Raw genomic sequence first — 23,304 nt, forward strand, 5'->3', positions numbered from 1 at the left:
ACATTGCGTAAATCGTGTTCGGAAAAAAAAACACACACACACTTTCTTTAATATTTTATTGTTAATGCTTACTTCATTCTTAATTAAAAATACATAATAAATTATATTATTAAATCAGCATTGACTCATCAAATAAATTGTGAGAATCATTAAATTTATTATTTTTAATAAATTTTACTCGATAACGATGAGATTATTAAGACTTTGTTAAATAGAATGGAGAATACTTTCAAAAAGTTCCTCTCCATAATTTGGTTTGAGAATATTGCCATTTGGACGTAGAGTTTATTTTTGACTTTTAAACGCTGAGACGAAGTCCAAGGTTCCTTCCCTCAAGGGCAAAAGAACAAAGAGCCGCGAGTCCCTCTCTTTCCACACACGTACACATAACCTCTTTCATATATTTTTATTTTCTAATGCTTAAATAAATTAATGTTTTACTACTTGAAGATAAGTATTATTTTTATAATTAAAATTTATTATAAATTGGTATTTAGTTTGGACAATATGCGAATTAAAATTTTATTTTATTTAATTAAATTTATAATAAATAATTATTTTTAAATACATAAATTATACTTTAAATTTTGTATATGTATATGGACGGTACATTAGCAATTTCGTCTATTTCTTAGCCTTCTTTCTTCTTGATCTTTGTTCTCTTATTCCTCAAGCATATCTGTCTGAAAGGGACAAAAGACACTTTGATACCTAAATCGGTCTTTGATTTCTCTCAATTAATACAATTAATGTTGTAATAAATATCAAGTAATTTCCCTTATTTCTCTAGATGTTATGTTATTTATACTAATCTTTCTAGATCTCAGGCCCACGTGGCAGGCCCAACAATCATCATCATGCCTCCCATGAGGTATACTCACTCATTTAGTTGATTCTTAATTATGATATAATTTTATTTTTAATTATGAATGATTTTTAGAAATATTAAAATTTAATTTAAAATAAAGAAAAAATATTAAAAGATACAAGAGTATAAGAAAAATCACTCAAAAAAATGTTCTTAAAAACTTCCAAGTGAAAATTTATCTAATATACATTTTATAATCATGTTATTGGAAAAAAAATATATCTATTTGCTTTGTTGGTGACTAATTTTCGTATTTCCTCTTTTATCTCACTTTCACTTCAATTTTTTTCTCTCTTCAATCTCTATCACATCATTTATGATATCTTTTTCTTTCTTTCTTTCTTTTTTCTCTATTTCTTATGTTTTTCACTTATACACCCTTTTTATGTATTAATAGACAACACAGTTTGTCTTATGAACGAACAATACACATGTTATAAATATACATGTTTTTGTAACAAAAGAAAAATATTTTTTGCGTTTACAAGACTTTGGGATTCATGAAATAGAATATAAAAGGAAAGTCATCTACCTACTTTTTGTAACATTTCTCATATTTGACATATCAACAACTACAATCATTGTTAATTAGGACTCTTCACCTATCAAAGCTTTCTATGAGTAGTCCTTTTTTACATGCTTGTTATATGTAAACTTTTGACATAGTCGAAGAAAAAGGTCGAGAAAGGAGTTACTCAAAAAAAGGCTTAAAATGGGTAATTACATGACTATCATATGAAGTTTTGAGCATCAAAGAGGAGGAAATTAGAGAAGTTACTATTAGTTTTTAGTGATTACTCAAGTTGTACACGTGTGAGGTCAAGATTGAATAACTGTTGAAAGCTTTTATCTTTAAATACTTGAATTGAAACATGAGTTAGAGGTCAAAAATACTTTACACAAACCTCTGTATACCACTATGCCTACTTTCTCATGGCTTTCAGTTTCCAAGGATGCTTGTACGTATTTTTGTTCTAACTCTTTCTTTCCTTTTAGTGTAGTATATTTTTTTTCTTTTCTTTTCTTTTCTTTCTTTTATGAGCCTTAGAGTTAATGTTATAAATATACATGTCTTTGTATGGGGCGTCATAACCAACCTTATTCTGTTTTTTGATTTTTCCTGAATGTGTTACACAAACTGAGTTACCAAAAGGAGTTAAAATTCCTAAATTTTCAAAATTCGCTAGTTCGAATATAAAAATTCACTAAATGAAATCCACTGAAAAAAAAATGAAATTAGAATATTGTGAGGCTTCAAATCATAAACATTCTTACCTAATCTTTTCAGCATAATTTTAGGCAAGATGTTAGTTGTTGCTCATCCATCTACCAACACCTTTTTGATTTTTTGACATTTGATCATCATAGTCAACAATAATGGATTTAAATATGAATAACCCTTCATCTCATCAAATGAGGATTGAATATAATAGTATTAAATCTAGGTAAAACACGTGAAACATGATTCACTCAAACCACTTTTAGTTAAAATGTAGGATCAACAACAAAATCTTCTCATTTTAGATCTTCATGATCATTTAAAGCTTGCATTGCCCCAACAAATTCAATTGGTAGTATGAAGACCACTCCACAAATATCTTCTAACAAATCTTCAAATCCAAATTCAAATTAGCCAATAATAACATCTTCATTATCTATCCTAGTATCTTTTTTGATGATTCCCTTTTTTGTGGAATACACTACAAGAAAAATACAAATTTCTGACGGAAAATTTCCGATGGATATGAATCCATTGGAAAATTTATATTTTCCGACAGAAAATTTCTGTTTGTCAGAAATTTTTGACAGATTTATAATTCTGTCGAAGACTTTCGACAGAATTTTCTGTCAAAAAATTTTCGTCAAAAATTTCTGACGGAAATATAAATCCGTTGAAAATTTCCGATGGAAATATCCGTCAGAAATTTCTGACGAAAAAATAAATCCGTCAAAAATTTTTGACAAAAAATTTCCAACAAAATATTCTGTCGAAAATTTCTGACGGATTTATATTTTCGTCGAAAATTTCTTATTTTTAATGTTATTTTTAATTCTTATTTTCATTTTCTAAAATTGAAATTTTTATTTTTAATTCTTATTTTTTATGTAATCATTTTTTACTACTTTTATTTTTTTTTTAAAAGATAAATAATTATCTTAGGTGTCACCTACAACAATTACGTACTATTATCGTATTGATATTTAACACCTCTAAATTTTTTATTTTTTAAAATAAATATTATTTATCTACCTTAAAATAATCAAACTAGTGAATTTATATTTTAGAGGGATGAAAAACAAGGAAAAATATTTTACTCATTTTACAAGTACGAAACAATATTGTCTTTAAAATTATAGTAAGCAAGTTCAAGTGTGAATATTTTCATTTTTGTGTGTTTCATGAGTTTTCTATTAAATAATTAGTTCATATATTAGTTTATTTAACATAAATAGTAGTTTTATATTTTAGAAGAAAAATAAATAAATTTTTTTATTTTCTAGAAGTAATAAGCTTAAAATTACACACACACACACACACACACATATATATATATATATATATATAATATAGGAGGTTATAATTATACCGGTGTAACTTTTACTAAGTATTACGCTGCTCAATAACTTTATATTAAATGTGAATTTTGTAAATCCAACCGTTAAATTGAAAGTTCATATCACTTAATACGTGTATATCAAATTTTGTTAAAATTGAACAATAACTGGAAGGTAATCAAAGTGTTCATATTTTAGTGTATTTTGAAATGAATATATTACATCAATTTTGTTTTTATAAAAATGAAGTTAGTAACAAAAAAAATTAAAAATTTTACTAAGTATTACACCGCTCAATAACTTTATATTAAATGTGAATTTTGTAAATCCAACCCTTAAATAACTTTATATTAAATGTGAATTTTGTAAATCCAACCCTTAAATTAAAAATTCTTTACTCTTAAATCATATATACAAAATGTTATATTATTCAAAGATGATTTCTTATAAAACAAAATTAAATCTGTCAAAAAATTTATATTTTCGATGAAATTTTTTTTTGTAGGAAAGGCTATATTATTGATGGAATATTTTCGACAAATTTATATTTGTCGAAAATGTAAGAACTAGTTTTAAATTTGATATGAAAATATTATGTTATAATTAGATAAGATTTTAAGTTAGTATTTTGTTAATGGTTGATAATTAGAAAATAAAACAAGGATAAATACATTTTTTGAATTTTATATGTTTGATTTAAGATAATTTACAAAATAACTCTTGGTAAAGTTATTCTGCTCAATAACTCATGGTGTGTGTTGAATTTCATCAATCCAATTAATTGTTAAATTAAAAGTTATTAAATTTTACTAATAATTAATATAAAAAATTAATTAGTTTTGGAATAAATTATTTTCTGTACTGACCGTACCGCGAAGCCGAGCTCCAAGCTCGGCATCACAGTGCAAGATGATCTCGGGCACGCGTCGTGCAACGTCAGCTCGGCATTCAGGTGAATCACAACTGATTCCCGAGGATCTCGCCCATACGAGATCCGTTATCTAATCACTGATTACCGAGGATCTCGCCCCAGACGAGATCCGCTATCATATCTTATCTCAGGCCCAGAGCCCAAAGCAAACCTAATTCACTCCAAGGTACGTGCATTACTTATACGAGACTATTGCTCATACAAAACCTAACTTTGGCATCGGAGTCTCTTTTGCAGGTACCTCCCCCATCTTGGAGCACCAATACATCAAGCAAAGGAGGCTCACCGATCTTACTGGACGGATCACCCCTACGGTTAAATTTCGGTAAGAACATTTGGCGCCCACCGTGGGGCCGATCAAGACAACTCTTATCAGCCACTTGCATGGTTTCTACTAGAAGCCACATCAGACGAGCAGCAGACGACGCAAGCCACTCAACTACCATGGACAGCGACGCTGCAACCCTGAGGCGGCTGATCGACCAAGTCGAGCAGATGCGACGACAACACGACGCCGACCTCCAGAACATGCGTGCCCAGCATGAGAATGACCTCGCAACAATGCGAACCACTAATGAAGCAGACCTCGCAGCGTTACGCGCCGAGAATGAGCGCATCCGCGCCTAGCTCCCTCGACATCACTCCAATCAACCTCCACACGACAGTGACGATCATGAGGAGGAGACACATTCAGCCTCCCAATCCCGAGCGACGACTAAGGCACCAACTTCACGACCTGCCACGCACCAGTCTCATGCAACAACGCACAGAACAGGGCAGGGTACCAGCAGGGCCCCCACCCACGTCTCCGAGGGCCAAGAACCCTTCCGCCATCATCCCTTTGTGGATGGCATCATGGAGACCCCGCTACCCCGCGGGTGGAAGCCCCTCCACCTTGACCGCTACGACGGCACCACGGACCCCGACGAGCACATAGACTCGTACACAACTCTGGTAAACCTTTACACTAACAGCGATGCTATATTATGTAGGGTTTTTCCGACCTCACTCAAGGGACCCGCGCTTCATTGGTACACCCAACTACCAGCCGGATCCATCGACAGCTTTGCAACCTTGGTGAGGCGATTCATGGCACAATACGCCACCAGCCGGCCTCACCACACAACCTCGACCGCCTTGGCCAACCTCAGGCAGAACGACGATGAATCTCTGCAAGCCTTCATGGAGCGCTTCTCCAACATCTCGGTTCGGATCCGGAATCTAAACCCGGAGGTCGCCCTGCACGCCATGCTCATGGCACTGAAACCCGGATCGTTCGTTGACAGCCTATGCCGCGACGCCCCCCGCGACATGGATGAACTACGTGCCCGCGTCGCCGGCTACATTCAGATGGAAGAGCACTCGGCCTTCCGCGACCAAGTTCCCGGGAAAGGCCCTGCAAAACCTGTAACGACCCACCCTAGGCCGTCACATCAATAACCAACCAAAATAAAATATTATAAAATAAAGAAAATAGAGCAAAAGCCAGCTACGCTAGAGTGTAATTATACAATAACATATAATTTGTTTCCAAAATATATAATATAATCTGCTATGGCAGAGTCATCATCCTTAGTAAAGTTATACAGTAATCCCATAATAATATAATATAGACACCCTAGGTGCTGGTCAAGCTCTAAACCTTGCTACTACTCAAAGCAGCTATCAGAAGACTTCTTGCTATCCCAAGCCTCACACCTGATCTGCTCCCCCACATAGTGAGATCATCACAGTCCAAACCACATGGAAACATGCAAGGGTTAGCACATATAAAACCAACCATAGTACAATAAAATGAAATATCATTAAACAGATATTTATCCATAATATATATATATATATATCCGCATCAAGGAAATAAACCTTATAAATAATTATTTCCATGCCAAATATAAATCAAATCTAAAATCCAATGCATACAATCCACACCATTTGTATACATATTCCACATCCAGAAACAAAGTCACACCACTGTATAATTATTCCATGATCTCACACCAACATATCCTCACAATGTTGGCCTCAACACCATCCACCAAGTGTTGACACGCACGCTGAAACATATCAGCAACCCAGGAATCACACCTGACCTCTCATGGAAATATACAGCTGGAATTACGTCGTCACGTAACCCTGGTGATCATGGCCACTTCATCCATCGGTATGACTCGGCCTGGCCCCCATACCGGTAGCAAATAGAATACTTAAAGGAGTACTTCAGAATCCACCTAACATCTGAAGTGGTTTATCATATAACCTTTGGAAAAGTTCCACATTGGAATCCTCACCATGGGATTCCCAATTTCATATTTTTCCAAAGATTATATCCTGATCTCACCAAGAGATCTAATCCATACCATAACCTTACTCCTTTAAGTCCTATTTACTTTTCCAAACCACATACACAGCATATTCCATAATTAAACATAACCATAACCATGCCAATTTGTCAATATAATAATAATATAAATATCCAAAACAACCATCAATTGATCCAAATTATACTATATGAAATGAAAATCTCCACATAAAATAGCATATTAAAATTATACTATTCCTATCATGTTCATATATACTAGATTAATTTTATAAGCACTACCCTTACTTGTATAAACCTGAACTGAAACTCGGGCAGAACCTCCACCTCTCTCCTTAAACAAGAACCGAAACTCGGGCAGAATCTCCTCTTCTCCCTCCTCTTTTCTCTCCCTTGGCAGAACCCCCTCTACTGGATTCTTCTCTCTCTCTCTCCTCTTTCCTCTCTCTTTCTCCCTTTCTCTCTCTTCTTTCTCTCTAAAACTTCACTCTTCAAGTTATGAATTTCCTTCAACCCCTAGCCCCTATTTATAGAAATTTTCGCCACCTAACCCAGAACGGCCCGTTCCGAAAACGGAACGGCCGTTCTGAATCCTTCAGAACAACGTAAAATTTTCGACTGGAACGGCCCCGGAACGGCCCGTTTCGAAACCCAGCAGAACGGCCCGTTCTCCTTTCGGAACGGCCCGTTCTGCAAGGAGAACGCCCCGTTCTCCAAGCAGAACGGCCCGTTCTGCAAGGGGAACGCCCCGTTCTCCAAGCAGAACGGCCCGTTCTCCTTTGGAGAACGGCCCGTTCCGGTCCTGTTCTGCACAAACATAGAACACATATTTTTATCTTTTGGAACGGCCCGTTCCGCTTTTGGAACAGCCCGTTCCAAAATCCGAAAATACCCCAAAAATTTTAATAAAATTACGAAAATGCCACCGATAATTACTAAAATGCCATCCAATAATAAGATTACAAAAACATCCCTATACCTTTGAAAATTTACGAAAATGCCATTGATAATAATAATAATAAAATGGGTATTACAATTCTCTCCAACAACAAAAATTTTCGTCCTCGAAAATTCACTTACTCTAAAAGAGATATGGGTATTGATCCTTCATCTTTTCCTCCAACTCCCAAGTAGCTTCATTAGTAATCTCGTCCCAAATAACTTTCACCAAATTGATAGATTTACCTCGCAACTGTTTAACTTTCTTATCTGCCACTGAAACTGGCTGTTTCTCAAAAGTTAAATTTTCCTTAACTTGTACTGCCTCTGATTCCAAGACATGACTTGGATCGTGAATATATTTCCTCAGTTGTGAAACATGGAACACATCATGCAGATTAGAAAGGAATGGAGGTAATGCAATCTGATATGCCACTGGTCCAATCCTCTTGAGAATTTGATATGGTCCAATAAACTTAGGATTCAACTTCTTAGCTTTGATAGCTCTTCCCACACCTGTGGTAGGAGTTACTTTCAAAAACACATGTTCTCCTTCTGAAAACTCCAAAGGTTTCCTCCTTTTGTCTGCATAAGACTTTTGCGACTCTGAGCAGCTCTCATTCTTTCCTGAATTTGTTTCACCTTTTCAGTAGTCTGTAAGATAATCTCTGGCCCCACCATCACTGATTCTCCCTCTTTAAACCAACACAAAGGTGTTCGACATTTCCTCCCATACAGAGCCTCAAACGGTGCCATTCCTATACTTGCATGAAAACTGTTATTATAAGTGAACTCGACCAAAGGCAACATCTCTTCCCAATTCCCTAGATGATCCAAAATACAAGCCCTCAACAAGTCCTCCAAAGATTGGATAGTCCTCTCAGACTGCCCATCAGTTTGTGGGTGATAAGTAGAACTGAGTCTCAACTTAGTCCCTAACGCTTGATGCAAACTTTGCCAAAATCGGGATGTAAAACGAGGATCCCTATCAGAGATGATACTGGAGGGCACACCATGTAATCTAACAATCTCCTTAATATACAATTGAGTTAACTTTTCCAAGGACCACTTTATATTCATTGGAAGGAAATGAGCACACTTAGTTAATCTATCCACGATCACCCAAATAGAATCACAATTCTTAGCAGACCTTGGTAATCCAACAACAAAATCCATGGTTATACTATCCCATTTCCATTCTGGCACTTCCATCATTTGTAACAAACCTCCTGGTTTTTGATGTTCTACTTTAGCTTTTTGACACACAATGCAAGATGCAACATACTCAGCTATCTCCCTCTTCATACCATTCCACCAGAACATTTTCTTCAAATCTTGATACATTTTTGTCATCCCTGGATGTACACTTAACTTACTTTTATGACCTTCCTCAAGTATCAACTTCTTCAACTCCTCATCTTGTGGAATACAAATTCTACCCTTATACCTCAAGATTCCATCCATATCTTGTTTAAATCCTTCAGCTTTCCCAGAACTCATCAACTCCTTAACCTTGTTCAAACTCGCATCCTGAACTTGTTTTTGTTTCACCATCTCTAAGAAATCACTAGTAATGGTAGTCATACCACAACTAATAAAATTTGAGGCAATCACTATATTAAGATTCATATCCCTGAATTTCTCTACTAACTCCATCTCTTTAACCATCATGTAAGACATATGAAGAGATTTTCTACTCAAAGCATCTGCCACCACATTTGCTTTACCTGGATGGTACATTAACTGAAAATCATAATCTTTCAAAAACTCAATCCACCTCCTTTGCCTCATATTTAACTCTTTCTGATCAAACAAATATTTCAAACTCTTATGATCACTGAACACATCAAACTTTGCTCCATAGAGATAATGTCTCCAAATCTTCAAAGCAAAAACCACCGCAGCCAACTCTAGATCATGCGTAGGATAATTTCGTTCATGAGTCTTTAACTGCCTAGATGCATAGGCCACAACCTGTCTATCTTGCATAAGAACACATCCTAAACCTTGATGAGATGCATCACAATAAACCTCAAAAGATTTATTAGGATCTGGCAGAATCAACACTGGAGACGAAGTCAACTTTTCCTTTAACTCTTGAAAACTCCTTTCACACTCCTCCGTCCATATAAAAGGATGATCCTTCCTAGTCAGCTGTGTCAAAGGCATAACTATTTTAGAAAATCCTTCTATAAATCTTCTATAATAGCCAGCCAATCCCACAAAACCTCTAATTTCAGTAACTGATTTTGGACGCTCCCACCTCAAAATCGCTTCCACCTTAGTAGGATCAACTGCAATTCCTTGTGCAGAAATCACATGACCCAAGAACTTAACTTCAGATAACCAAAACTCACATTTTGACAACTTTGCAAATAATTGTTTCTCCTTCAATACCTGCAAAACTATTCTCAGATGTTCTCTATGTTCTTCCATAGATTTAGAATAAACCAGAATATCATCAATGAACACCACCACAAACTTATCCAGAAAGGGTCTGAAAATCCTGTTCATATAATCCATGAAAATAGCTGGAGCATTCGTCACTCCAAAAGGCATGACAACATACTCATAATGGCCATATCGAGTCCTGAAAGCAGTCTTTGGTATGTCCTCTTCCTTTACCCGAATCTGGTGATACCCAGATCTCAAATCAATCTTGGAGAAAATAGTAGCTCCCCTTAACTGATCCATCAAATCATCTATCCTTGGCAAAGGATACTTATTCTTGATTGTCAGTTTATTTAACTGCCTGTAATCCACACATAACCTCACACCACCATCCTTCTTCTTTACCAATAACACTGGTGCTCCCCACGGAGATACACTAGGTCTGATCATCTGCTTCTCCAAAAGCTCCTCAACCTGCTTTTTCAATTCAAACAACTCCGCTGGTGCCATTCTATAAGGAGAAATGGACACTGGTCCCGCCCCTGGTATAAGATCAATACTAAACTCTAACTCTCGCTTTGGTGGTAATCCCGGAACATCATCCGGAAAAACCTCTGGAAATTCTCTAACAACATCAATACTATTCAACAACTTTTCATTCTCTATACTAATAAAAGATAAGATCATAAACCCAAGAGCTCCATTCTTCAACAACCCATCTACCTGTCTATTAGAAATAAATCTCTCCTGTTCATCAGTAGGAAAGATTAATTTCTTCTCTGAACAATCTATCAAAATCTTATTGGCAGAAAGCCAATCCATCCCTAAAATCACATCCAAATCGGATAGAGGTAAACAAAACAAATTCACTTTATAACAACGCCCTTCCACCTCCACTGGACATCTCAAACAAACCTCAGAAGTCAAAATAGACCCTGAAGCTGGGGTAGAAACAACTAGATCCACACACAAGGAACTCACAACTAAATTTAACCTTGCCACGCATTCATAAGAAATAAAAGAATGTGAAGCACCAGAATCAAATAAAATAGAAATATCATTACCATCAGCTTTGCCCTTTCCTTTTACCAGCTCAGATGTCGTTTCAGCTTCAGCACCTGTTAAAGCAAAAACACGACCTGCTGCAGTAGGCCGATCCACTTTCTGGTTCTCTCTAGCTGGAATATTTTTGACATTGCAATCTTTAGCCATGTGACCCACCTTGCCACATTTAAAACACGTATAGTTCTTTGTAGGACAATCCCTTATCATATGTGGGCCTCCACATCTATAACATCTAATACTCTGTACAGCTCCAGTAATAGCATTCCCCTTTGGTTTCTTATTAGCATTCCCCTTCTGAAACTGAAATGGTCTCTTTTGAGGAGGTTTCCCCCTACCAAATCCAGATGATCCCTCTGGACCCTTTTCCATTTTATTTCCTCCTTCAAATCTTTCCACTGTTTTTGCCTTTTCAACTAAAACTGGAAACTCCATAATTCCCATAGGAACAATAGTCTTTCTCAGCTCAAATCTTAGACCCTCACTAAACTTCCTACACCTCCAGGCTTCAGTGATAGCTTGAGAATAATATCTAGCCAAGTGTTCAAACTTGACCACATACTCTTGTACTGACATATTCCCTTGTTGCAATCTCAAAAATTCAGCTTCTTTAGCATACCTAGCACTATCTGGAAAATATTTCTCCAGAAACACCTTTTTAAAGTTATCCCAATTTACCGCTTCACCTCTAGCCTCCATCATAGCTTGAGCACCCTTCCACCAGAAGCTAGCCTCACCCACTAGCATATAAACAGCATAATTTAGCTTCCTCTCCTCTGGACACTGCATCACCATGAAAATTTTCTCCATCTCCTCAATCCACTGGTCAGCAACTTCAGGTCCATCAACACCTGTAAATTGAGGAGGATTCCCTTTTCTGAATTCTGACAAGCCCCTATATTCATCAGGTACTTCAGTCCTAGCTGCTTCAGCTGCAGCCCGGTTAGTCTCCATCTGAGCCAACAAGGTATTCTGTTGTCCAATAGCAGCAGCAATTTGCTCCATAGCTTGAGCAATCTGTTGCGCATCCACGCCTGAAGAAGGATTAGAATTGTTTCCCCTACCAACCATCCTAATCAAGATGAAAGATCAAGGAACCCATGAGTTTACACTAAAACACATAAGAAATTCCTAATCAAGATCAAGAAACTCATGAAGTTCCTTTCATTTCCACACAACGGAAATGCAACAAGACCATTTCCCACAAACCCTAAAGAGACTTGACCAGCTCTGATACCAAAATTGTAACGACCCACCCTAGGCCGTCACATCAATAACCAACCAAAATAAAATATTATAAAATAAAGAAAATAGAGCAAAAGCCAGCTACGCTAGAGTGTAATTATACAATAACATATAATTTGTTTCCAAAATATATAATATAATCTGCTATGGCAGAGTCATCATCCTTAGTAAAGTTATACAGTAATCCCATAATAATATAATATAGACACCCTAGGTGCTGGTCAAGCTCTAAACCTTGCTACTACTCAAAGCAGCTATCAGAAGACTTCTTGCTATCCCAAGCCTCACACCTGATCTGCTCCCCCACATAGTGAGATCATCACAGTCCAAACCACAAGGAAACATGCAAGGGTTAGCACATATAAAACCAACCATAGTAAAATAAAATGAAATATCATTAAACAGATATTTATCCATAATATATATATATATATATATATCCGCATCAAGGAAATAAACCTTATAAATAATTATTTCCATGCCAAATATAAATCAAATCTAAAATCCAATGCATACAATCCACACCATTTGTATACATATTCCACATCCAGAAACAAAGTCACACCACTGTATAATTATTCCATGATCTCACACCAACATATCCTCACAATGTTGGCCTCAACACCATCCACCAAGTGTTGACACGCACGCTGAAACATATCAGCAACCCAGGAATCACACCTGACCTCTCATGGAAATATACAGCTGGAATTACGTCGTCACGTAACCCTGGTGATCATGGCCACTTCATCCATCGGTATGACTCGGCCTGGCCCCCATACCGGTAGCAAATAGAATACTTAAAGGAGTACTTCAGAATCCACCTAACATCTGAAGTGGTTTATCATATAACCTTTGGAAAAGTTCCACATTGGAATCCTCACCATGGGATTCCCAATTTCATATTTTTCCAAAGATTATATCCTGATCTCACCAAGAGATCTAATCCATACCATAACCTTACTCCTTTAAGTCCTATTTACTTTTCCAAACCACATACACAGCATATTCCATAATTAAACATAACCATAACCATGCCAATTTGTCAATATAATAATAATATAAATATCCAAAACAACCATCAATTGATCCAAATTATACTATATGAAATGAAAATCTCCACATAAAATAGCATATTAAAATTATACTATTCCTATCATGCTCATATATACTAGATTAATTTTATAAGCACTACCCTTACTTGTATAAACCTGAACTGAAACTCGGGCAGAACCTCCACCTCTCTCCTTAAACAAGAACCGAAACTCGGGCAGAATCTCCTCTTCTCCCTCCTCTTTTCTCTCCCTTGGCAGAACCCCCTCTACTGGATTCTTCTCTCTCTCTCTCCTCTTTCCTCTCTCTTTCTCCCTTTCTCTCTCTTCTTTCTCTCTAAAACTTCACTCTTCAAGTTATGAATTTCCTTCAACCCCTAGCCCCTATTTATAGAAATTTTCGCCACCTAACCCAGAACGGCCCGTTCCGAAAACGGAACGGCCGTTCTGAATCCTTCAGAACAACGTAAAATTTTCGACTGGAACGGCCCCGGAACGGCCCGTTTCGAAACCCAGCAGAACGGCCCGTTCTCCTTTCGGAACGGCCCGTTCTGCAAGGAGAACGCCCCGTTCTCCAAGCAGAACGGCCCGTTCTGCAAGGGGAACGCCCCGTTCTCCAAGCAGAACGGCCCGTTCTCCTTTGGAGAACGGCCCGTTCCGGTCCTGTTCTGCACAAACACAGAACACATATTTTTATCTTTTGGAACGGCCCGTTCCGCTTTTGGAACAGCCCGTTCCAAAATCCGAAAATACCCCAAAAATTTTAATAAAATTACGAAAATGCCACCGATAATTACTAAAATGCCATCCAATAATAAGATTACAAAAACATCCCTATACCTTTGAAAATTTACGAAAATGCCATTGATAATAATAATAATAAAATGGGTATTACAAAACCGAAACAGGGCCACAAAGATAAGGTAAAAGTCAATAATGACAGTCAATTCAAGAAACCGGCCAGAGCCAACAGAAGCGGGAGGTATGACTTCTACACTCCCCTAAACGCCCCGGAGTCCACATCCTGTAAGAAGCCAGTAACAATAACCTACTAGCCCTTCCACCACCCGGCCACACCCCCAATAGCGCCGATAAGTCCAAACACTACCGGTACCACAGGAACTACGGCCACACCACTAACGAGTGTCGCACGCTCCGGGACCGCATCGAAGAACTCATCCAGGCAGGCCACCTCGGCCACTACATCCAGCGACAACCAAGTTCCCGAGGTGGCTTTGGAGGCCGGAGACGCGGGAGAGGTCGCGGGTCAGGAGCTCGCACAGACCTACCCATAGGGTCCCAGCAAAATGCTAATGGCGCGGTACAGGCCGAAATAAGTCAGGAGACAGACTCAGCCCCCTTGGGGAATAATCAACACGATTGCAGGTGGTTTTGCGGGAGGAGGCGCCAGCAGCTCGGCCCAAAGAAGGCACCTACAGAACATCAACTGCGTCCACTCTACCACCTCGGCCCCGCACCAAAGCTCACCGCCGATCTCCTTCTCCGACGAAGACTACGCCGACGTCAACCCTAACCAGGACGACCCCATGGTCATCATTGTGGAGATAGCCAACTGGAAAGTGCAGAAAACACTCATCGACCAGGGAAGCTCGACTGCCGTCCTGTACTGGCCAACGTTCCTCAAACTAGACGTCCCTCACTCTCTCATCCAGCCTTACACGGAGCCCCTAGTCGGCTTCGCAAGAGAGCGAGTTCACACCCGGGGATACGTAGACTTGTTGACAACTTTCGGAACGCCACCGGATACAAGGCGGGTCATGGTCCGGTACCTCCTCGTGGAAGCCAACACTTCCTACAACATCATCATCGGGAGGCCAACCTTGAACCAACTCGGAGTGGTAGTGTCAACCCCACACCTCACCATGAAGTTCCCGAGCAAGGACGGTAAAGTCATCTCCGTCAAAGCTAATAAGAAAACAGCTCGGCAATGCTACGCCGAGAGCCTGAAGACTTCCTCGTCGAGCAAGCAAAGCAAGGGGAATCCCCCCACCATAACCCCTTAAGTTTTTAAAGTCTCTCTTATTCTTTCAGTGTGAACAAAGCTGTGCACTCTTTTCTCGCCTCAGCCTTTGACTGAGAGGGTTTTTAACGAGCCACACAAGCACCATAAATAAAACTACTCCTTTCGCTCATCTCATATTCTTATTTAAAGGACGAAAAATAACTCTAACTGTGCAAACGCTGAAATCCGAGGTCGAGTACGAACCTTGACGCCCTCGTTAAAAGGTCGAGTTCGAACCTTAATTAAATAGCATATCTCAAATTTGAGGTCGAGTCTGAACCTCGACATCTCCGAGGTCGAGTACGAACCCCGACGCTTTCTTTAAAGGTCGAGTCCGAACCGTAATCAAATAGTAAATTCGAGGTCGAGTACGAACCTCGATGCTTCCGTTAAAGGTCGAGTGCGAACCCTAATTAAATAATCTATCTCAAACCTGAGGTCGAGTACGAACCTTGAACTCTCGTTAAAGGTCGAGTTCGAACCTTAATTAAATAGCATATCTCAAATTTGAGGTCGAGTCCGAACCTCGACATCTCCAAGGTCGAGTACGAACCCCGACGCTTTCTTTAAAGGTCGAGCCCAAACCGTAATCAAATAGCAAATTTGAGGTCGAGTACGAACCTCGATGCTTCCGTTAAAGGTCGAGTGCGAACCCTAATTAAATAATCTATCTCAAACCTGAGGTCGAGTACGAACCTTGACGCTCTCGTTAAAAGTCGAGTTCAAACCTTAGCTAAATAGCATATCTCAAATTCGAGGTCGAGTCCAAACCTCGATATTTCCGAGGTCGAGTACGAACCCCGACGCTTTCTTTAAAGGACGATTCATAACCTTAATCAAATCACTTCACTCGAATTCGAGGTCGAATACGAACCCCGACGCTCTTGTCAAGGGTCGAGCTCGAACCTTAATAACTTATTTGGCGGTCGAGTCCGAACCACACATCCGAGATCGAGTTCGAACCTCGATGAAACACGCACCACCCTAAATCTAAGGTCGAGTACGAACCTCGACACTATCGTTAAAAGCCGAGTATGAGTCGTATACCTAAGGTCAAGTTCGAACCGTGACGAAACATACATGACCCTAAACTTAAGGGCGGATACGGACAACCTATCCAATTCACTACACTCCGGTTTGAGGTCGGCTCATAACCTCGGCGCCAATAAAGCAAGGTCATCGAACCTTCACAGAAACGCTCACCCAAACATAAGTCCGAGGTCGAGCCTGAACCTCCCTTAGCATAGGAGGTCGAGTACGAACCACAGCATCCGGATGCGAGGTCGAATACGAACCTCGCCAAAAACTTCATTTTATTCGAAACCGAGGTCGGTATGAACCTCGAGGTCCCCGCTTAAAAGTCAAGTTCGAAACTTAGCTAAATCATTTTGCTCAAATCTAAGATCAAACCCGAACCCCACCAAAGCCTAAGGTCGGATACGAACCTCGGCACTTTCAAGGTCAAACCCGAACCTTAATAAAATCGGTCAAATCCAAACCACAATAAAATCAACCAGTTGCTCAAAATCGAAGTGTAAGGGCGAATATGAGCCTCGACACTCCCGATAAAGGTCGAGTCCAAACCACTAACCTGAGGTCGACTTTGAACCCTGGCAAAACACACCCCACTCTCAATACCGGGGTCGAATTCAAACCCCGGCACGACCGACTTAAGGTCGAATTCTGACCTTGACTCCAGTCTAAGGTCATTTATGAACTTTCACAACAATTAGTCAAAAATTGGGGTCAAATACGAATATTAACACATTCATTTACGGCCGGGTTCGAACTCCCACAAAAAGTCCTACTAAACAAAAACTAAGGCCGACCTCGAATCTCGACTTCACCAACTCAAGGTAGAAGTATCACCATATACAAAAGCATATAACAGACACCAAACATGTGCCTCAAACAGCGCGAACAACCAAAATTGAACGCAAATACGGACAAGATAGAGCAAAACATATATATATACAAACAAAGTTCTCAAAACTCAGTACATCAATTCAAGCCAAAGAAAAATAAATCTAGCTATTACGAAGGCGGCCTAGGCTGAAGCACCCCCGCTAGAACTGTCGTCGGCATCGTCCTCCTTGACTAGCCTCCCAAAGCGGATGACTTTCTCCACATGCATGGAAGAAAAGTCAAATCCGGGAGCAAGAAGCCGAGCCTGACGAGCAGCCTTTTGGAAGCCCCTCTTGTGCTCAACCACAACGGAGCGTTTGACCTCCGCGAGCCTCTTGTCTGTAGCCGCCTTCCCCGCCCCCAGCTCCACGAGCTCCGCCTTCAAGGTGGCAATTTCATCCTCACGGCCACCAAGAATGACCTCGCAACGGAGGCGCTCCTCAGTCGCTGCCGCCAACTCTCCCTTAAGGGAGGTCACAACATCCTCCAGAGCCCACACTTGGCCACGAGAAGAGGTCACCTCATCCTCCAAGGAGCGAGCGCAGCCCCGAGAGAAGGCGACGAGCTCCTGCAGCTCCCCCACCTGAGAGGCATAAGCCTCATTGGATCGCAACGCAATCTCAAGAGACTTCTGCACCCGTGCAAGGTCGCCACGCGCAGAGCGGAGCTCATCCTCGTGCCGCTTCGCCTCATCAAGGGTTGCGCTAAGAGCTTTATTCTCTTCCCTCAGGATCTTGTTTGCCTCCTTCCAAGGTTGAAGTCGGCCCCTCAGCTTGGCCAGGTCCTCTTGCTGCTTGACCAAATCCTCCCGCTGTTCACCCCACTTGGGTTTCCAATGGCCTAATATGCCCATAACCCTTTGCAGAAGGACCTGGGCCGCATCAAAACTCTCTTCGGGACTGGCCCTGTCTATCAACCCCTAGTCCTCGGAGCTCAACGAACCCTGAGGATAGAACTTCTCCCCGGTCACCCCCGCGCTCCACAGCGAATCCATGTCGGCGGAGGCGCTCACGTGGTCCAGCCGCACTTTGGAAAGACCCTTCCTGAAACGGTGAGTCAGATATCGGCTCTGGGAAGCCTCCTGCGTAGGGCCAAGAGGCGACGCCGAAGCGACAGCCGCAGACGAAGGAACCTCATGACTAGGGCCTCCTCCACGGGCCTCAGCAGCGACGGAAGTCGGCATCCCCTGCTCGGCATCCAGAAAGTCCACAATGGGGACCCCCGACCTTGCTTACAAAAATCAACCCCATGTCAAAAATAAACCAGGTGACATACGGGGAACCACAAAATCAAGCAAACAAACGCTACCTACCTTAGCAGCTTGGGCAACCCGCTCGGCAGCCTACGTCGCCGCCTCAGGGGCATTTCCTACCTGCAAAAAATGGCCCCAGGTCAAGCGACCAGAAAGCACAATAGAAGTATTAACGAAAAACCCAAGAAATAAGATACTCACCACCCCGGCAACTCGAGCAACTTGCTCAGCAGCTCGGTCTCCCACCTCGGTAGCGATCACCCCGACCTGCGAAAGGATACACTCCGCCTCAATAAACTAAACAAAGTCGCGCAAAAGACGCGCATAAAGAGAATGGACACTCACCTCGGCGGCCTGCACAATAGGCTCAGCAGTCTGAGCCACCTCCTCAGAGGCCACCTGGGGCGGTGGACTCTCAGTGAGATCCACCGCATCAGCATCAGCGGCCTTGGAGGTCACCTCCTCGGCACCTGGAGGGACCGAGGTTCCCCCGGCCTTTTTCCCCCCCCCCCCTCTTTCTCTTCCGACTAGCCTTCAGGGGGGTAACATATTCCTCCACAGGCTCGGGAACCTCGAGCTCGGCAACGTTGTAGCGGTGCTTAAGCTCGCGCCACAAGTTTTTCCCCATAATGCCTGCAAACAAAAACGGAAACACATCAACAAAAGGAAATTACACGAACCCTAGCAAACCACCAAAACACGAAATACTCACTCTCTAAGCCCGTCTCCCTGTAGGGCGAATTCGCAAGCGACAAGACGAGCTTGCAATCCAGCGGGTGAGGGAGCGCGGCAAGGTTTTCGATGGCGGCTACCTCCGAAGCCGTCACCTCCAGGTTACCCAAACCATGAAACCTAGACGGTTTGGAACACCAGTAAAAAGGAAACTTCGGCAAGCCGCCGAAGTGGAACACCTCATCCTCCAAGGGGTCAATGTCCACAAGGGCAACCCGGAAGAACTCCTGTTTGAAGTTTTGATATGATTGGGAGTAGAGAGTAAACAAACCCCCATCCCTACTCCCATTCAAAGACAAAATACCATAAGGCGGAGCGCCTAACTTCAGTTGATAAAAATGAAGAAAGACGCGAAGAGACACCTCTATCCCCAGCACTGTACACAGGACTTGAAAAGCCCTCAAAAAACCCCAGCTATTTGGGTGCAACTGCAAGGAGCCGAGTTGATGAAGTTCAAAAAATCGCACTCAAATCGGGTGAAGGGAAGGCAGACACCTAAATCCCTAAAAAAGCTTAGGTACATATAGAAATGGGGAGGGTCGGTAGACTTCCCCATGTACACGCCCTCATCGGCCTGACAAGGCTCAAGCCGAATCATATGGGAGATAGAAGGGTCACAAACCCTACACGACCTAGAGATCCTGTTAACATCAAGAAAAGTCTGAAAGACGCTTTGGACCCCCGCCATCTCACACTTGACCCAGTCATAACCAGGAATGCCTGGCTCCGGGCCCCGGGGCGGATCCCTCTTTTCGGCGGTAGCCTTCCCGACAGCCACCGCCTTACCACGCGCCTTACCCCGAGAAGGCGCAGAAGAACCGGCACTACTCCCCCCAGCCATGAAAAAGAAAAGAAAGACTCGAAGAAAAATAGGGAATAAGAGAAAAGAAGACAGTAAAAAGGAAGTACCTGGTACTCCTCTTCAGAAAATAACCCTAACAATGAAGGGGTTACCGGAAACGGTGACTGAAACGGAGACGGAGAATGGACGAAAGCGAGAGCAACGGCGTGCACAAGAAGCCACAATAATGGAAAAGAGCAAAGTGAAAAAGGCCAAGAGGTGTGAGTGAAAGAAAAGAAAAAACTCCCCCAGAATTTCAAAAACGGTCACGACACGTGTCACCCAAGAGACACGTCTGACCACGCATTAAATGAGATCCATTATGACAGAGAAAGCCATCATTGCATAACCGTCATGACCACTAACGCACCGACCTCGCGTTTCGAAATACGAAACGACTTTTGCACGCGTGGCATCTCGACAGGCGAACATACGCGAAGGGTCACTTCCCCCTGGCGAGCTCGGTCTTAACTCCTCGACCTACGGTCTTCGGAGCTCGGGGGGCTAGTGTACTGACCGTACCGCGAAGCCGAGCTCCAAGCTCGGCATCACAGTGCAAGATGATCTCGAGCACGCGTCGTGCAACGTCAGCTCGGCATTCAGGTGAATCACAACTGATTCCCGAGGATCTCGCCCATACGAGATCCATTATCTAATCACTGATTACCGAGGATCTCGCCCCAAACGAGATCCGCTATCATATCTTATCTCAGGCCCAGAGCCCAAAGCAAACCTAATTCACTCCAAGGTACGTGCATTACTTATACGAGACTATTGCTCATACAAACCCTAACTTTGGCATCGGAGTCTCTTTTGCAGGTACCTCCCCCATCTTGGAGCACCAATACATCAAGCAAAGGAGGCTCACCGATCTTACTGGACGGATCACCCCTACGGTCAAATTCCGGTAAGAACATTTTCTAATTAAAAATATAATTGAAACATTAATTATTTTAAATTATTTAACTAAAATCTTATTGACAATTTGTTATATGATCTTAGTATTTTTGTATAACTAATATCTGGTTTTAAATTTGATATAGAATATTATGATATAATTAGATAAGATTTTAAGTTAGTATTTTATTAATGACTGATAATTAGAAAATAAAACAAGGATAAATACATTTTTTGAATTTTATATGTTTGATTTAAGGTAAATAAATATATTAAATTAATTAATAATTTATTTAAAATGTTAAAATTTAATTTATAAGTATGTAATAAATAAATATTTATATTTTATAAATTATATTATCATTATAAATTATAAAATTAAATAATTTAAATTATAAATTTAAATAGAAATTAGTAGATGTTAATTATAAAAGTAAGTATATATAAATAAAGAATAATTGAATATATTATTATTATTATTATTATTATTATTATTATTCATAATATAAAATTATTATATATTATTATTATAGTACAAGTATGAGATTGTATATTTGAGGATGACTTAAATGAATTAACTTGTACAAGTTATACTGACAACATACATATACATTTCGGTAGCTTTTTCATCAGAACTTCACAGTTAAGCGTGCTTGACCTGGGATAGTATTGGGATAGTATTGGGATGGGTGACCTTCTGGAAAGTTTCCCAGAAATTGGGTAAGTAAGGATAAAACACGCTAAAAGAGAGGCCAAATATGAGGACTGTTACATTAATAAATTTATTAAAATTTAAAAAATATATATATAATTTCGAAAAAATTTCTGACGGAAAATTCCGTCGAAAATTTATGACGAAATTTTCATCCAAAATTTCTGACGGATTTTTTTTCGACGCCACTTTTTTCGACGGATTTAAATCCGTCGAAAATCCGTCAGAAAAAACAAAATCCGTCGGAAATTTACCCTTTTCCGTAAAAAAATTTGTCGGAAATTAGCATTTTTCTTGTAGTGATAAAAATGGAAAACTTATTACCCTTAAGTCCCTCAAAAATATCCTTTCACATCCAAGTTCCCCTATCATAATTCCCAGGATAGCTAATATAGGGCTTAAGTCCTCCATACATTGGATTCCTATAGTTGAATATCTATTTCCCTTGATTATACCTTTCAAAACTTGGAGGACTGTTTCATTGACCAATAGGAACGTTGGAGTTAGGCACACAAATATTGCCAAACCTTGTTGGAGAGGTGAATTGGTGAACATGAATAAAGCATTTGAGTCTATTACATGTTGTATGATGTATGATGAATGTGTAAGTTTATATGTATTGATCTATGATAATAAATGTAGATGTGATAAGTTGTATTATGATGGTGAGCATTGATATGCTATGTGTGAGGAATATGCTATTGTCGTATGATTGAAATATGAATAGGCATTGGTATGTTATTATTGAATAAGTCATTGAGCATTGGTATGTTAGTCTTCGATGAGATGTATACCATTGGTATGCTAAATATGATTGGTGGTATTTGATCTCTATATGCATTGACATAGGGTAATGCATATAGATGATGTATGTCGAGACATTGATGTTGAGAATGTTGTAGACATTAAAACATGTTGATTGGCTTAGGACTAGAGGATGGGATATTGTTGAAAGTTAAAGATCTCATATAGACTTGTTTTGGTATTCTAAGAGGTCAATGGTTGAAAACCCTTCTTGAGTAGATGTGAAACACTTGGAGTGTGTTTTTGCCAAGTCTCCTTTGAGTCTTTAGTCAATGTGGAGTAAAATATGAGGTCGGGAGCAGTGACGGATCTAGAAATTTTAGATAGTGAGAGCAATATTTATTTATATATTTATAATATTAAAAAATTTACATATCAGTTTTAAAAGTAGAAATATATATTATAATTATTTTTTACAAGCTTTTATATCTATGGTTACGACTAGAACTAGGTTAGACTAGATTATTTATAATTTAGTATATTTGAATATAACCTTCACTGAAAATACATATTTTAAATATGATTTATTTATCTGTTATAGATATTTTTTTAATATTTGGTTAGAACTACAACTCCAAAGACCTACTTGATAATAATTTAACACTAATAAAAACATAAAAATAAATATGTTAAATTTTATAAAAATCAAATTAAATTATTTATGATATAAATATGTTTTTATTATCTAATATAAACTTTTAAATGATAATTTATTTAAAAACATGTTTTATAATAAAAATTCTAAATACAACATAAATATTACGAATTTTACTACTT

At 39.7% G+C, this 23,304-nt stretch overlaps 1 protein-coding gene across 1 annotated transcript; it reads left to right on the forward strand.

The window, feature by feature from the left end:
* Positions 1-5,210: 5,210 nt before the first annotated feature.
* Positions 5,211-11,987, forward strand: LOC145956250 (uncharacterized). The gene is made up of 2 exons (XM_083071815.1): positions 5,211-5,762; positions 11,973-11,987. The coding sequence occupies exons 1-2, from the start codon at positions 5,211-5,213 to the stop codon at positions 11,985-11,987; spliced, it is 567 nt and encodes a 188-aa protein (XP_082927941.1).
* The last annotated feature ends 11,317 nt before the right edge of the window (positions 11,988-23,304 follow it).

The sequence above is a fragment of the Cajanus cajan genome, chromosome 3 (assembly GCF_000230855.2).
Source record: "Cajanus cajan strain Asha chromosome 3, NIPB_CcT2T_4, whole genome shotgun sequence".
NCBI classification, from domain to species: domain Eukaryota; kingdom Viridiplantae; phylum Streptophyta; class Magnoliopsida; order Fabales; family Fabaceae; genus Cajanus; species Cajanus cajan.

Bases quoted from the DNA above. Each gene is read 5' to 3' on its own strand.
- LOC145956250 (XM_083071815.1), top strand. From the start codon at position 5,211: ATGGAGACCCCGCTACCCCGCGGGTGGAAGCCCCTCCACCTTGACCGC.